The sequence below is a fragment of the Dendropsophus ebraccatus genome, chromosome 3, assembly GCF_027789765.1.
Source record: "Dendropsophus ebraccatus isolate aDenEbr1 chromosome 3, aDenEbr1.pat, whole genome shotgun sequence".
Lineage (NCBI taxonomy): Eukaryota > Metazoa > Chordata > Amphibia > Anura > Hylidae > Dendropsophus > Dendropsophus ebraccatus.
This window is the reverse complement of record NC_091456.1, coordinates 111612932-111628309: the sequence shown is the minus strand read 5'-3', so window position 1 is coordinate 111628309 and position 15378 is coordinate 111612932. Positions and strand designations below refer to the sequence as shown.

The window sequence follows — 15378 nt, the reverse complement described above, 5'->3', positions numbered from 1 at the left end:
TCAAATAATGATTGCTACTACATAAGATAAGCGATAAAAGAGAGAATCAGTACATCCCAATAAACACAGGTCTGTTTGCTGTCTTTGGGAAGAAAGCAACTATGAATTTCTAATACTGGATAACCCCTTTAGTGGGTTGCAAACTCTTGACAACTTCTTTTAAAATTGAACCACAGCTGGAGAGCTTGACTTCAGATGACCACCTGTTATTAGCATGGAAAGCACAGACTGACCATATATGTAAATCCAGCGTAGCAAGCAGCTTCTGGTAACAGCACATGGCTACTAGGGACTACAATACACCCCCCCCCCCCCTTTCCTACAAAAGGACTCCAGATTTACTGACAAGTCTGAAAGGGAGGTGGGAGACTAAAAAAGAAAAATTAAAAATTTTCTTCCCCCTGCAAGGTACTGCCCTAAGCACCGGACCACGGGTGCCCAGAGGTAAATACGGCCCTGGTAGTAAGTTATTATTGAAAAAGCAACACGCCACAGCAAGTCAATAAATGTTCCTTTGCAGATGACCTTTCACAATATGCCATCTATATTCCCTAAGAGGGCAAAAGGGTGGAGCTACTATGGCTGTTCAGATATTGCTTACCTCAGCATATTTAGCTGGGATGTCTGCCTTCTCCACTCCATAATGGTGTTTACAACCAGTTGCTGCAGCCACTTGTAGAACAACTTGTCCAACACCTGGTGACAAAAGCATTAAATTTAGGGTAATAGATGAAAGAGTCCTAGTAATTTTCTTCCCTTAACAACAATTAGGGTATACCTATATTCATACAGATTGTTTCTACTAATATAAATGTTAAACAATTATCTTTAAGTATAATAAAAGAATTATGCATTTAAAGGGGTTGTCGGTGATAAATTCACAACCAGCAATGCTGCCAGGACTGCAGGGGACATAAGCTGGCATTCACTAGTTCCATGATCTTGAGCCGTGCACGAAAGATGCACTGTGGACTGAAATGTGGAACTATATATTTTTATTTATTTTTATTTTTTTTGCACTAATAACCCCCCAATTAGGTGCATATATAATGCCCTTCAACCCTTCATATAGAGATCTGTTAATGCCAGCATGTCAGTACAGTAGCGCTAAGATTTTAACAGTTCCGGAGCTCCAAGCATCATAATGACACATGATGTCAGGAATTCCACATTCTGGTCTGCAGCACATCTTCCATTCACTGACCGTAATCAGACAGCGTAAAGTCTATGGTGAGAGGCAGTTTCTGGTGGGAGGAGCAAGTCAGTGGATGTTGTTAAAAACGCTGACAGCGGCTTGCCCAGGAAGTGGCAGCTGCAACAGTGCAGGACAGGTAAATATATAAGCACTCATGTTCCCTGCAGCATCACCAATTATGAATTTATCCCAGACAACCCCTATAGTGGATGGCAAAGAGAAGGAGAACTATCAGAAGTAATATAGTATTATGAACCAGTGCTTCATGTTACCAAAGTCGAGTTCTTATAGAGAGATTGTGGGCATCGATTCCTCAATCCAAAATCACTCCACCAAGTCTCTAGAGGCTTGTGTAATTACTCTTCAAGGGGTATTCCCACCTTAAAGGGGTATTGCATTCAAACATAAAACTTTTAATAAAATTGCTGACCATTGTGAGTCAATAATGGTATGGAGTAATTGTTAGTCTCATTCCCCCCCAGTTCTGATTCTGCTGTTTTGTGCTTAAGACAAAGATCTTTGTGTGAGCTGTTTATCTCCTCCTCCTTCTCCCCACTCCCTTCCCAGATGGCTCATGTAGACAAGTCCCTGGCTGACTATCTGCAACATTGATACTGCATCTGATACTGATACTTGAGAAAGGCGGCCTTTCTCAAGTATCATATACTTGAGAAAGGCCGCCTTTGACTTGGTGGCCGAAACGTGTTGTGCCTAATAAATTTTAAAATACGGATTAACCAGTGCCATATTCGTGGCTTTCTGAACATCTGCACCCACACTAAGCCGAGTTATCCATGGTCCATCAGCCCGCTTTGGTCTACATACAAGTTACATCTCTCTCTCTGTCTCACCCTCCTTCAACCTCCCTAGTGAGACAGCTGATATACACAAGTCCCTTACTGGCTTTATCGGCAACATTGTAGCTTCTTTGTAATGCTTGGGAGGGTTAATCACATTGAGTTCATAAGCAACTTGACATGGGGATAGAGAGGAAGCCTATAATGTTAGGGAGCACAGAGAGTGTATATGGGCACAGAGGGGGCTAAACTATTATAGGCAAGCATAGAAGAGTGGCCTATTACTATATGGGGACACAGCACAAAGGAGACCTATTACTATGTGGTGGCTCAGAGGGGCCAGAATACTAATTAAAGACACGAAATTGAAGTCTTCATGATAGGCTGTACCAGATGGAGAGGAAACGCAAAGAACTGGTTAATATACACTAGTGTACTAGACTAGTGTAAAAGTAAAAAAAAAAGGTTGCCATAAACATAACCCGCCCATAATAAAAAAAAATGTACTGTATTTCGTGTGTATAATAAACTGTTACATTAAACACAACCCCCCCCCCCCCCCCCCCCCCCCCCAAAACCTAAATGTTTGGTATCATCATGTGCGTAACGACCATTCTGAACCATTGTAACTTGAAACCAGATTCAACATACAATGCTACCAACAGTCAGGATCTGCGGCACATGTGAATAACTAGATGATCGACAAATAAAAAAGGCCATTTTACTGGTAAAACCCCAGTATTACTGAAATGCATGTATTGATTGGCTGATTCTACTAGTGATGGGTAACTCATTAATTATTAGTTCCAAAATTAACTAATCTTTAAAGTGAACTATATGATTTATTTCACTTTCCTGACAAAGATTAGTTTATCATGAACTACAGCTCTTTCATTGTGACAAAGTAATAAAACATAACCAATTAGACTCTCCGGATTCATTCTCCTGGCATATAGTTCAATAGCTCACCTTGTTCACAGATGAACTCCCTCATATATTCACCATGAGTCAGTACCTCTAACTACCATAGGTGTCACTCCTGAGCTCAGTCATATACATGTAACTGAACCAGACTCCTGATTTGTTCTCCTGGCACATTTAGCTCAGTAGGTCACATGATGATCCATCACCTATGCGGCTTCTCAGGATACAGAGGTGTAAGCTGCAGCCGTGATGGAGCCTGTACTGTATTTTTCTTTACTCCACCATGTATCTTGATCTTTTTACAATCTTTTAGCAATGTTTTTGGTGGCATTTTGCCACCTATAGAGGATTCTGGAAAAAAAAATGTTATAGCCAGAGCACGAAGTTATTCTGAAAAAACTATCACTGTGTTAAAAAATATCAAAATAAAAATACCATGGGGGTAGGAATGTGGATATAGTGGGTATGATATCTCATATTACTATAATGACTGCCAACTAAAGCCGCCAGGTTTTTGGACAAAAAAAATTAAGTTCTCAGATTTCTATATTAAATAGCACTTAAAATAATAATTTTGCATAGTTCAGTATGACACCATGAGCTTGTTGTATAAGTGATTGCATTGATGTGTTGGAAAAAACCTTCGACATGTCAAAAGTTTAGATCTGTTCGGGATCTGAGTGTTCAGACCTGTATCAGGAGAATGAGCAGGGAGAGGACCATGCTGCGTTGCTGTGTGCTGTTGCTAATAGATTAAAATCAGGGGTAGGGAACCTTGGCTCTCCAGCTGTTGCAAAACTACAACTCTAATTATGCCTAGAAAGCCAAAGCATAAGGGATGGCTGTCCAGGCATGATGGGAGTTATAGTTTTGCAACAGATGAAGAGCCAAGGTTTCCTACCTGTTTTAAATTAACTTTTAAATATGTGTTTTTTGTAAAGAATTTTCAATAAAAAGAAACCATAAAGCATGCTAACAGTGACATGATAGCGGAGCACAGCCGCCAATGATAAAAGTCATAGCAATATTTGAGAAAGGCTCAGTATGTTGTACATTTTTTTTATATGCATTTGGCACAATAAAATAATCCTTTTTCGCATTAGAAGAGATGCTGTCCTCACTTGCTACTATGGTTTAAAAAGTAACAATGATATCAGTATTTGGCATGTATTGATAATAGAGAATACATATCCTACTGCAAATAATAAAGAACAGAGAGACAGACGAGGACCAGACATGTCACACAGGGAAAGGAAGGATGGAAAGGCAGAAGAGGAGCATTTTAGCATTGTCAGGACTGTCTTTGGGGAAGAAGCTATAGGATGGTCAGAGTTCCTCTCCTCCCAGTAAACATCCCACAAGTTCCAGACTTTTTTAAAACTGTTCCATTTTGTTATAAAGCATAGCTGTTAATCGTTCCATGTTCCTCACTTCTAGGATCCGAGCGTATAAGTCATCTATTGTTGGGGGAGCAATCTTCTTCCAATATTTAGCATCTAGCTGCCATAAGAAGATGAAGCAACAACTTTAGGGTATTACATCCTATTTTAATTGGAGCTACATTAAAAAGATAAACTGGGTCTAGTGGGATGTCTAAGCCCGAAATCTCTTTAAGACGGTCCTCAACTACGCGCCAATATGCGACAATAAGAGGGTAAAGCCAATAGATATGTGGGAGAGATCCCACAGTCTGCTGACATCCCCAGCAGTGATTTGGATTTGTAAGGTTCATTGCATGCAGAATCTCCAGAGTATAGTACCAGAACAACCTTACCTTATATTAGTTCTCTTTGTATGTTACACAAATAAAAGTCTTAGCTGCTCTGTCCCATATTATTCTGCAAATATTCTGGGGCAATCGCCTCCTGAAGAGTCTTTCCCATTTGTCTATGTATGGGTAACGCACTTCAATGTCTGGTAGAGGATGCTTAAGTAATCTATATACTGTATATATAAGAAATAAGGCCCCTGGTGGACACCGCAGCCTTACAGAGTCTCTCAAGCTCTGTTGGAATTGATACCGTATTTGAAGAAAACAATGTTGTCATAATGCTTAACCCATAGCTGCACCAGGACGTTATTTAACGTCCTCGTGCCGCTATGGGAGTTCAGAGGGGGGTCGCGCGGCGACCACCCTCTGAACTGCCGCGATCCCGGGTGCCGCGAGTAGCCCGGGCTCGCGGCTATTAGCGGGCACGGTCCGATCGCCGTGCCCGCTAATTAAGTACTTAGAAGCAGCTGTCAAAGTTGACAGCTGCTTCTAAATACTTGCGGTTATACATCCCTGGTGGTCTAGTGGGGGGATCGCCCCCCTGCGGCGCGATTGCGGGGGGGCGATCCCTGCATCCATACCGGGCCGGGGTCTGCTCCGTAATGGCGCTGATCCCGGCTCGGCATTCTATTGCTTTTGGCTGCAGCAGCCAAAAGTAATAGAACACCGATCTCATGGATTCATGCAGTATAACTATACTGCATGGATCTCTATGAGAGATCAGAGTGCATATACTAGAAGCCCCCCAGGGGGGCTTCTAGTATATGTCTAAAGTAAAAGAAAAAAGTATTTTTAATAACACAAAACCCCCTCCCCTAATAAAAGTCTGAATCACCCCCCTTTCCCCATTTTATAAATAAAAATAAATAAATTAATTAATAAACAAACATGTTTGCTATCGCCGCGTGCGTAATCGCCCGAACTATTAATTAATCACATTCCTGATCTCACACGGTAAACGGCGTCAGCACAAAAAAATCCCAAAGTGCAAAATTGCGCATTTTTGGTCGCATCAAATCCAGAATAATTGTAATAAAAAGCGATCAAAAAGTCATATATGCGCAATCAAGGTACCGATAGAAAGATCACATCATGGCGCAAAAAATGACACCTCACACAGACCCATAGACCAAAGGATAAAAGCGCTATAAGCCCGGGAATGGAGCGATTTTAAGGAACGTATATTGGTTAACAACGGTTTGAATTTTATACAGGCCATCAGATACAATATAAGTTATACATGTTACATATCGTTTTAATCGTAACGACTTGAGGAACATGCATAACAAGTCAGTTTTACCCCAGGGCGAATGGCGTAAAAACACATTTCCCCCAAATAAAAGAAATGCGTTTTTTTTTTCAATTTCACCACACATAATTTTTTTCTGGTTTCCCGGCACATTTTAGGCAAAAATTACATCTGCCTTAGCAAAGTACAATTAGTTGCGCAAAAAATAAGGGCTCATTTGGGTCTCTAGGTGGAAAAATGCAGGCGCTATGGCCTTATATACACGAGGAGGGAAAAACGAAAACGCAAAAATGAAAACTGGCTGTGTCCCCTAAGGGTTAATCTGAAGGCATTGAAACTGTGTTGCTATGGGAAGTTGGAAATCTTAAGCAAGACTTGAGAATGACAGCAGACTTCGATCAGACGGATTTAAAATATCTGCAAAGCGAAACTATTTATTAGCATACAAATGTTTCGTTATACCACTCGTGAGACTATCTGGCAATTTAGGATGGAAAAGGAATGATGTCATTGGGGAACACTTTGAGGTCAGAGGAAATTTATGCATGCACACTTTCCAAACCTGTCTGGTGTGAGCAATAGGGCCTAGAACAGGGCTCTGCAGAACAATTTTCAGATGTGGACCATAGCAAAAACAGTTAGGGTGAACTGGGGCAATCCAAAGCTTCTCTATGATCATCCACTCTGAATAGGCTCGTAGTGCTCACCAAGCTGGGATGTGGCGCAAATGTGCAGCCCAGTAATAACAGGTGATGTCCGAAAGGGCAATCTGGCAAGATATGTGGTTGGGTTATTGTCAAGAATACATCATCTGCGAAAAGGGAGAGTTTAAAGTCTATCACTCTAATCTGGATGCCATGTATAGCTGGGTGTTGTTGCACAGCTGCTGCCAGGGATACAATGCACAGGACAAAAATAAAAGGGAGAGAGCGGGCAACCTTGACTCGTGCCATTATGTATACGTATAATATTAGATAAAGTATGGGGAAATTTAATGGTCGACGAAGGTTAAGTATACAGGCCCCTGATCGCTGTGAGGAAGATGCCTCCCATTCCAAAGGTCTCCAAGACTCGAAACATGAACGGCCAACCCCAGGCGATCAAAGGCCTTTTTTCGCGTCAAGGCTCAAAAGCAGTGCTGAGCTTTTTCCCTTATTGACCGCATCTATTAGGTCAACTACACATCTAGTTTTCTCCCCCCTGGCAGCAGGGATTGAAGTGATACAAGCATGCGACATGGTGGTTGGGACCAGTTATCCCTTAAGAAAAGCATTAAACACTAAGTGGGGAGTCAGAATAGGGGTAAATGTTTTATAATATAAATATGTCAGCCCATCAGGGCCCGGAGACTAGGCAAGTCTTTCAATATTTCCCCTAACTCTTCCACCGTAACCTCTGCATTCAAGGCATCTTGGGCTTCTGGGGGTAATCTAGGGAATTTACATGTATCCAGGAAAGTGTCAAATAATTGTGTTCAGTTTGCTGGGGTCTTCGGGAGCGCATTTGGGAGGTTATACAGTTGAGCAAAATATTCTCTGAATGCCTCTGCTATGGCAGAAGGGCCATGGAGTATGGTACAGTCTTTGCTTCTGATAGTGATTGGCGTTTGCTGCTCAGTACGGTCACTTAACTGTTTGGCTAGCAGGCTATGTGCTTATTACCTCTTTCACAGTACCTTTGTTTTGTGTAGAGCAGGAGTTTTTCCACTTTGTATAAGGCTAAGTTTTTCACTTTAGCTCTAGTACTCTAGTACCTTCCGTAGCAGTGCCACGGAGGGGCGATCCTTCCATCAGGCACCGGCCAGGGTCTGCTCCTTAATGGCGCAGATCTCGGCTCGGCCAAAGTGCAAAATTGCGCATTTTTGGTCGCATCAAATTCAGAAAAATTGTAATAAAAAGCGATCAGAGTTGCATATGCGCAATCAAGGTACTGATAGAAAGTACACATCATGGCGCAAAAAATGACAGCTCACACAGCCCCATAGACCAAAGGATAAAAGCGCTATAAGCATAGGAATAGAGAAATTTTAAGGAACATATATTTGTTAACAATGGTTTGAATTTTTTACAAGCCATCACAAATAATAGTTATACATGTTACATATCGTTGTAATCGTAACGACTTGAGGAACATATATAATAAGTCAGTTTTACCCCAGGGCGAATGGCGTAAAAACAGATACCCCCCAAATAAAAAATAAAAAATCACTAAACATTGAATTTTTTCCTGGTTATGCAGTGTACTTTGTGAAAAAATTCAGCCCGCCATTGCAAAGTACAATTAGTGGCGCAAAAATAAGGGCTCATGTGGGTTTCTAGGTGAAAAAATGCAAGTGCTATGGGCTTTTAAGCACAAGGAGGAAAAAAAACTGAAGTGCAAAAATGCAAATTGGCCCGGTCCTCTAAGGGTTAAAGGTCAAGTGTCAGTGGGACATGGTCAGACCATGTGATGATGCCCATATGGGCACCGTTCATTATCCGCACCGCAGGGACATTCCCAAAGAAATAATCTATTTGTTTGAATGTCCCATGCAGTGAGGAATAGAAGGAGTACGACCTATCTAAAGGGTGATTAATGGTCCATAAGTCATATAGTGAATACTTACTAATAACTTTGCAGAACTCTCCTGCTAAGCTAACTAAGGAAGTAGGGGTGGGTGTGTTGTACAATTTTTTAGAGAGAAGCGATCAATACGTTGGGACATAACAGCATTAAAGTCTCCCCCTAGGATCAGAGTGGAAGAGGGTACCCGGGAGAGCTAGAGTGGGAGCTTGTTCAGAAACCGTATCTGGTGGGAATTGGGAAACATAGGCATTGCACAATGTAATGGGGAGCCCCCTCCCTATAAGCGCCTCTAAAGATGACAAATCTACGCTCAACGTCTAATGTTGAGGTGTGGACCTGAATGGGACAGGTTCGTGATAAAAGTATTGCCACTCCTGCTCGTAAGCTAAATAAGCAATAGGGAATTTATGTTTAGCAAAATTAAAGTTGCCAGTAGCGTCAAAGTGTCTCTCTTGCCTGGGCCGACTAGATGAGGAATCTTGGCCACATCATCACAGAATTTTCCTGAGAGAGTCATTATTCATGGCGCGGAAAGTTATAGCGATGGGATGGATGGACACCAGACCACCCACAATTGGCAAATGGATCAAACTCACAAATTCATTATTGTCGTATGAATACATAGTTTTTAAACACAGAGGTTGGGGTTGGTGGTGTGATTCACCCTTAACCGACTTCCAGCCGAACAGGTTTGCTAGGCTTGATAACCACAACCTACCCTCCCCGAGAGGAACTGACTAGAACACCTGTAATGTATGTACGTATTATGTGAACTTGGACAAACTCTTTAGAAGTTAAGACCATGTTTAACGGTCTAGTGCTGAATCCTAGTTATTTTATGTACCGCATCTTTCTGTTTATTGCATATCCTTTGTTCACACAAGCATATCTCCGCTTTCTTGTGATTATATGCCTCCAATGTCCGTTTGTACATCCTGAGCCAAAATGTTCTTTACCTTTTTCTTTGATATCGTTTTGCAATGACATTGTATGAAGCTTGTGTGATTATTGCATATCCTTCAATAAAAAGTTAAAAAAAAAAAAAAAAGTGTCTCTCTTGGAGGAAGACTATCTTTGCACCTGTATTAGTGAATTTAGTCAGAGCAAGTCTGCGTTAAGCATTAGAGTTAAGGCCGTGAACATTAAGTGACAATAGCCTTGTCAAGGTGAGATTTGTTTTTTCATCTCCCTTGTTCCCAAGTGACTATTCCTGTCCAAATTAAGTAAGCTGAGCGCTAGCGACGAGGATGGGACACCAGGCAAAAAAAAAAAAAACGGTATAACCTCACTTAGCGGAGTTTAGGAGTGCGCATTTACGCTTTATTTGGGTTTCACAAGAAATATATATAAGCTTTTAATACAGGTGGGGTTTTAATTTACAAGACACATACATGTCACACTCTGATTGGTCAGTCCATAAATGGAGTAAGAAAGGAGGATGGTACCGGGCAGAATAATTCTATATGTGGCTCCCACAAGTCTGTAGTACAAACAAGAAATAGTGAAGGAAAAAGGACTATTGTGGTGAGCCCAGCATATTATCCAAAAAGCAACTTTATTAGATGATCATAAAGTGCAGAGTACATAGAAACTACAATTATTCCATAAGTGTGCAATAGAGGTGTGAATGAGTTATTAAAAAAAGGTAGGGTGCTGTCGGGTAAGGTGACCCTGTTATACCCTACCTATACTAGTTGAGGGACCGCTGGGTAAGGCGTCCCTCCTCCAGACGGTTTCTGGCCCTGCACTGATTCGTCGTATAGAGGTATGTAGGCTGTCAAGAAAGTATATATATGTCAGATCGATGGTTTTAGTAAAACAGGCACCAATCAGTTGTGCAGTAAGGGGAGTTAGGAGATTAGGATGATGTCTCAGGTCAGTACACGGCAATAATGACTCATAACATTCGTATATGCTATCGTATGTGCTATCTACAATTCCTGTGATATTAGGAGTGTGTAGCAAGTTTCCACTTCTTCCAGTTACTCCGATGCGTTTCCCCTCGGTGGTGTACAGAGGTTCATCAGGGAGGTATCATGGAAGTGTTATGGTTTCGGTGGTCTGGAGGACCATCTTAGTGTGGAAATGGTCTTGGAAGCAGTTGATGTTCCATAGAGAATGTTGATCGGTCCTGATGTAGGTTATTAGAGTGTAGTGTAGATGACCTGATGATCAGGTGCAGCCTTTAGTCTGTGTTAGCAGAGGTCCTAGGATAGCTCCTAATGATAAGCTCTTTTCTATATATGTGGTTGTGCAGAGAATCATATGGTGATATATGTAGTTGATGAACAATTAGCCTTAGGTCACAAATGTGGCGTTGTCATGCCCGCGATGTAAGGCAAGGCAGCAAGGTTAAGACCTGGGAGGCAGGAGGGAGTATACCCCCTTGTTTGGATAATGAATTTGGCAGATTTAGAAATGTCTTAGCATGTCAACGATGTGTGGCATACCGTCGGTGCTATAATCTCAAGGGAAAGAGATGCTGTGTCCCTTTCTCAGATGCTCGACATGCATGATCTAGTTGTGCAGAGGCAGCATCCTGTCCTGAGGCACCTGGTAGAAGTAGTGTGCGTTAGCGTAAAAACTTCAGGGCGTTACAGATTCAGGGGAGCCCCTAGGAGAGGTAAGCTTTTGTTTCTGGGATTCCACCCGCAGCCATTCAGGTGGGGGAATTCAGGGGGAAGGGGGCAGAGGCAGTTCCCAATCCATAAGGTCTGGGCGAGGGATGTCCAGTGTGGCACAAAAGTCTTCCATGCCAACATAAGTTTTTAGTGTGACTGTCTCGCTGTTCCTTCGGGCTATGAGGGGGGGAAAGGAAACCCCCTTCTATAAGGGATATTATGATCTCTTAAAATGGCCAGCGGTGGTTTCAAATGGTGTCGTTTTTGCAAAGTCAATCATGACAAATCTGCAAAGAGCTGTATTGGGGTATTTTGGTATTCAAGAGCTTTTAGCAGCCTAGCTTTGGACATAAGTTCCTTAGTGGTATAATCAGTAACGCAGCAAATGACATCACAAGGCTGTGCAGATGTACCTTTAGGCTTTAGGGCTTGGTGTGCTCCGTCCAACTGAAGTAGAGTGTCTGCTGGGCGCTCCAGGACGGAATTGAATAGCTTTTGGAGAACTACTTTGAGATCCTCTAATGTCTCTCCTGGGAGGACTCGTATTCTGATGTTGCGTCTTCTACCCCTATTGTCAAGGTCTTTCAGGTGCCTAGTAGTCTGAAGGAGTTTAGTGGTCAGAACGGACTGTTTTTGAAGATTTGACAAAAAATTTTCTCGTATCAACATGGGTATGTTCTAGAGAATCCACTGGATCCGCTACATGTTTAAGGTGTTTGTGGAGGTGTTAAATTTCTGCTTGACAGGTCTCTTACTTCAGGCACTACCCACTAAAGCAGACTTTCAGGCATTAGTCTCTCAAGTAGTTTGGGCCATTCTGATGGGTCTGGGGCAGCAGTCGTCCGTTTAGTGGTATCCTCTACAACAGGGGTGGGGAACCTCCGGCCCGCGGGCCGCATCCTGCCCCTGAGACCTCCCGATGCGGCCCGCGGCCCGCAGCTCCCCTGTGATGCTCGCCGCTCTGCTGGGGAAGAAGCCGGCATACACCGCATCCTCCGGTGTCTGTGACAGCTGCCGGACACAGGAGGATGCTGTCTGTGCCGGCTTCTTCCCCAGCAGAGCGGCGCGTGTCTTCAGTCTCCTGCGGGCCGCGCGCGATGACGTCATTTCATCGCGCGCCGCCTGCAGGAGAAGACCGGCACAGAGGACCTGGGAGAGAAGAGGACCTGGACTGCGTGGGAGCGGAGGTAAGGTGAGTGGGATGTTTATTTTTTTATTTGGGGGTTAACTAGGATCCTAGGGACATGATTGATGGGGGGGGGGGACAACTAGGCTACCAGGGACATGACTGATGGGGGGACAACTAGGCTACCAGGGACATGACTGATGGGGGGGGAATAACTAGGCTACCAGGGACATGACTGATGGGGGGGGACAACTAGGCTACCAGGGACATGACTGATGGGGGGGACAACTAGGCTACCGGGGACATGCCTGATGGGGGGGGGGGAATAACTAGGCTACCAGGGACATGACTGATGGGGGGGGGGGGGGGAATAACTAGGCTATCAGGGACATGACTGATGGGGGGGGGGGACAACTAGGCTACCAGGGACATGACTGATGGGGGGGGGGACAACTAGGCTACCAGGGACATGACTGATGGGGGGGGGGGGACAACTAGTCTACCAGGGACATGACTGATGGGGGGGGACAACTAGGCTACCAGGGACATGACTGATGGGGGGGGGGACAACTAGGCTACCAGGGACATGACTGATGGGGGGGGGACAACTAGGCTACCAGGGACATGACTGATGGGGGGGGGACAACTAGGCTACCAGGGACATGACTGATGGGGGGGGACAACTAGGCTACCAGGGACATGCCTGATGGGGGGGGGGGAATAACTAGGCTACCAGAGACATGACTGATGGGGGGGGGAATAACTAGGCTACCAGGGACATGCCTGATGGGGGGGGGGGGGAATAACTAGGCTACCAGAGACATGACTGATGGGGGGGGGGAATAACTAGGCTACCAGGGACATGCCTGATGGGGGGGGAATAACTAGGCTACCAGAGACATGACTGATGGGGGGGGGGAATAACTAGGTTACCAGGGACATGACTGATGGGGGGGGGAATAACTAGGCTACCAGGGACATGCCTGATGGGGGTTAACTAGGCTACCAGGGACATGACTGATGGGGGGGGAATAACTAGGCTACCAGGGACATGACTGATGGGGGGGACAACTAGGCTACCAGAGACATGACTGATGGGGGGGGAATAACTAGGCTACCAGGGACATGCCTGATGGGGGTTAACTAGGCTACCAGGGACATGACTGGGGGGTCTAACTAGACTACAAGGGGCATCACTGGGGGTTAACTACAATAGCAGGGGCATTAGGGGAACAATACTATGCCTTGTCCTGGGTGCTGCAAACCCACGCTACTAACTGCCGCGCACGGTATGCGGCCCTCGAATGATTTTATTAATGCCCGACCGGCCCTCGACATGGAAAAGGTTCCCCACCCCTGCTCTACAATGACTCCGACGAGGAGTGCCATTCTTATGTTATGCCAGTAGACACAGTAGGGCCAAAGTCCTCATCACGTGGAGTGCAAAACGGTTAGTCTCTGTGAGGTCCCTGCATTACCTTTTTTCATAGTGGATGCAGAGCGATCACTCTTGAAAGGCATCTTAGTACACTGGTTATTAAAGGCATCTTTAGAAGGGTGAATGCTTTCTGCTGAGATAATGGTGCTGAGCTCTCTCCCAAAGTGAGAAGAGTAGGATTAGCATTCAGTTGCTGCAAGTGCTGCGAAAGTGTCTGTAAAGTAGTAAACAACTGATGTAAAGTCCTCCGTATGAGCTGCTAAGAACAGTAGGTGTGAGGTTAGGCAATATATTGTCCCCGTCCCTGAGGGGGGTTATAGTCTGGTGATCTACAGGCTCCAGCCCTCTTGTGCCTCCCCTGACAGCTATTTTACTCAGCACCTTCAGTGCTGCAGTAAGATTATATAAGAGATGGTGTAGGTTAGCGGAATGTTCTGCAGCTCCTATTTGTCACCAACAGCACCAACCTTTATACCCTAACTTATTTAGGGCTTAGTGTCTATTGGCAGAGAGAGGGTTGCGCCGCTGCGTTCACTCTGCAGTAACCCGCTGACCAAGATGGCGGCAATCTTATGGCGCACGAAGGGAGCCACACTTCAGGGACTAATGGTGTTAAATGCAGGAGCCTTTAGGAGAGTTGCTGTCTTTCCGACGTCTGGGTCGAATACTTTGGGCCTCTTTCCCACAGGGTCTGGGAGTCAGTTCCTCTGGTTGCGCAGCTCAAGATAGCGCCGACTGCGCTGCGAGTGAGGGCCTCGCTCTGCTGCTTTTCCCCTCCATGCAACTGCGGATCCCGGCAAGCAGACTAGAATGCTCCCGGGTGTCCTCTGATGTCAGTGGAGAAGGTCAGTGGGTGAAGGGATTAGCTCTGCGCAGGGTTAGCTGTTGTAGCAGGCAGTTAGTGAGCGGAGCTCCAGTCTCAGGTGGCCATCTTCTCTTAGTGAACTAACCCTCCTCAAAATAAACTAGATTTCTCATCACTACTCTCCACAGTACAGTGAGATACTACATGCTCTGTACTGTTGTGCCAGGATGAGCTGCTCCTTTTGGCACCAGGTGAGGGCAGCTTTATTTCATTTTTGTAGGACTCTCATCTAGTCATCTGTCAGGGACCCTGAAACTGCTCCAGTCTTTACATAGAGTAATTTACAATCTCTAGTAGCTATATTTGACAGCTGCATATAAGGACTTTTTTTTTTTTTTTAAGAAAAATTGCATTCCTGGAACCAATAAATGTTGGTGTGTATATAAATTTTTTCCCCCTCAATCACACACACGCTCAGGGCCGTATTTGCCACTAAGCAAGGGGGGTGGGGAGGCCACTGCCTCTAATACAAGCCGGAAGCTCATAGCTGCAGCCTCTGAGGTCCCAGACTTCTCTCCTGCTCGGCGCGATGACGTCACGTATGCCACCGAGCGGGAGAGAAGTCTGGGACCGCAGAGGCTGCAGCTATGACCTTCCGGCTTGTAATAGAGGCAGTGTGTGCCGGAAGCTCAGCATGGCTGGCCCCGAAGCTGCATGGGAGGGGACCTGCCCAGCCTGCCTCCCAGATGCTCCCCGGCTGCTCCTTCTTTCCCCCAGCCTCTCCCCCTGCACTCTGCCCCCCCAGCTACTCTCCGTGCCCCCAGGTTCTCCCCCTGCCTCCATCTACTCCCTCTGCCCCCCAGCTTCTCCCCCTGCACCCCCCCCAG

The 15378-nt window shown here is 45.0% G+C and overlaps 1 protein-coding gene across 1 annotated transcript in view; it reads right to left on the bottom strand.

Moving 5' to 3' along the window:
• DOT1L (DOT1 like histone lysine methyltransferase) overlaps nucleotides 1-15378 on the bottom strand; it is a 177357-nt gene that overhangs the window by 76210 nt on the left and 85769 nt on the right. Inside the window, exon 6 of the mRNA XM_069962499.1 lies at nucleotides 602-696. Within this exon, the coding sequence (XP_069818600.1) occupies nucleotides 602-696 (95 nt within the window). The remainder of the gene's footprint in view (nucleotides 1-601; nucleotides 697-15378) is intronic.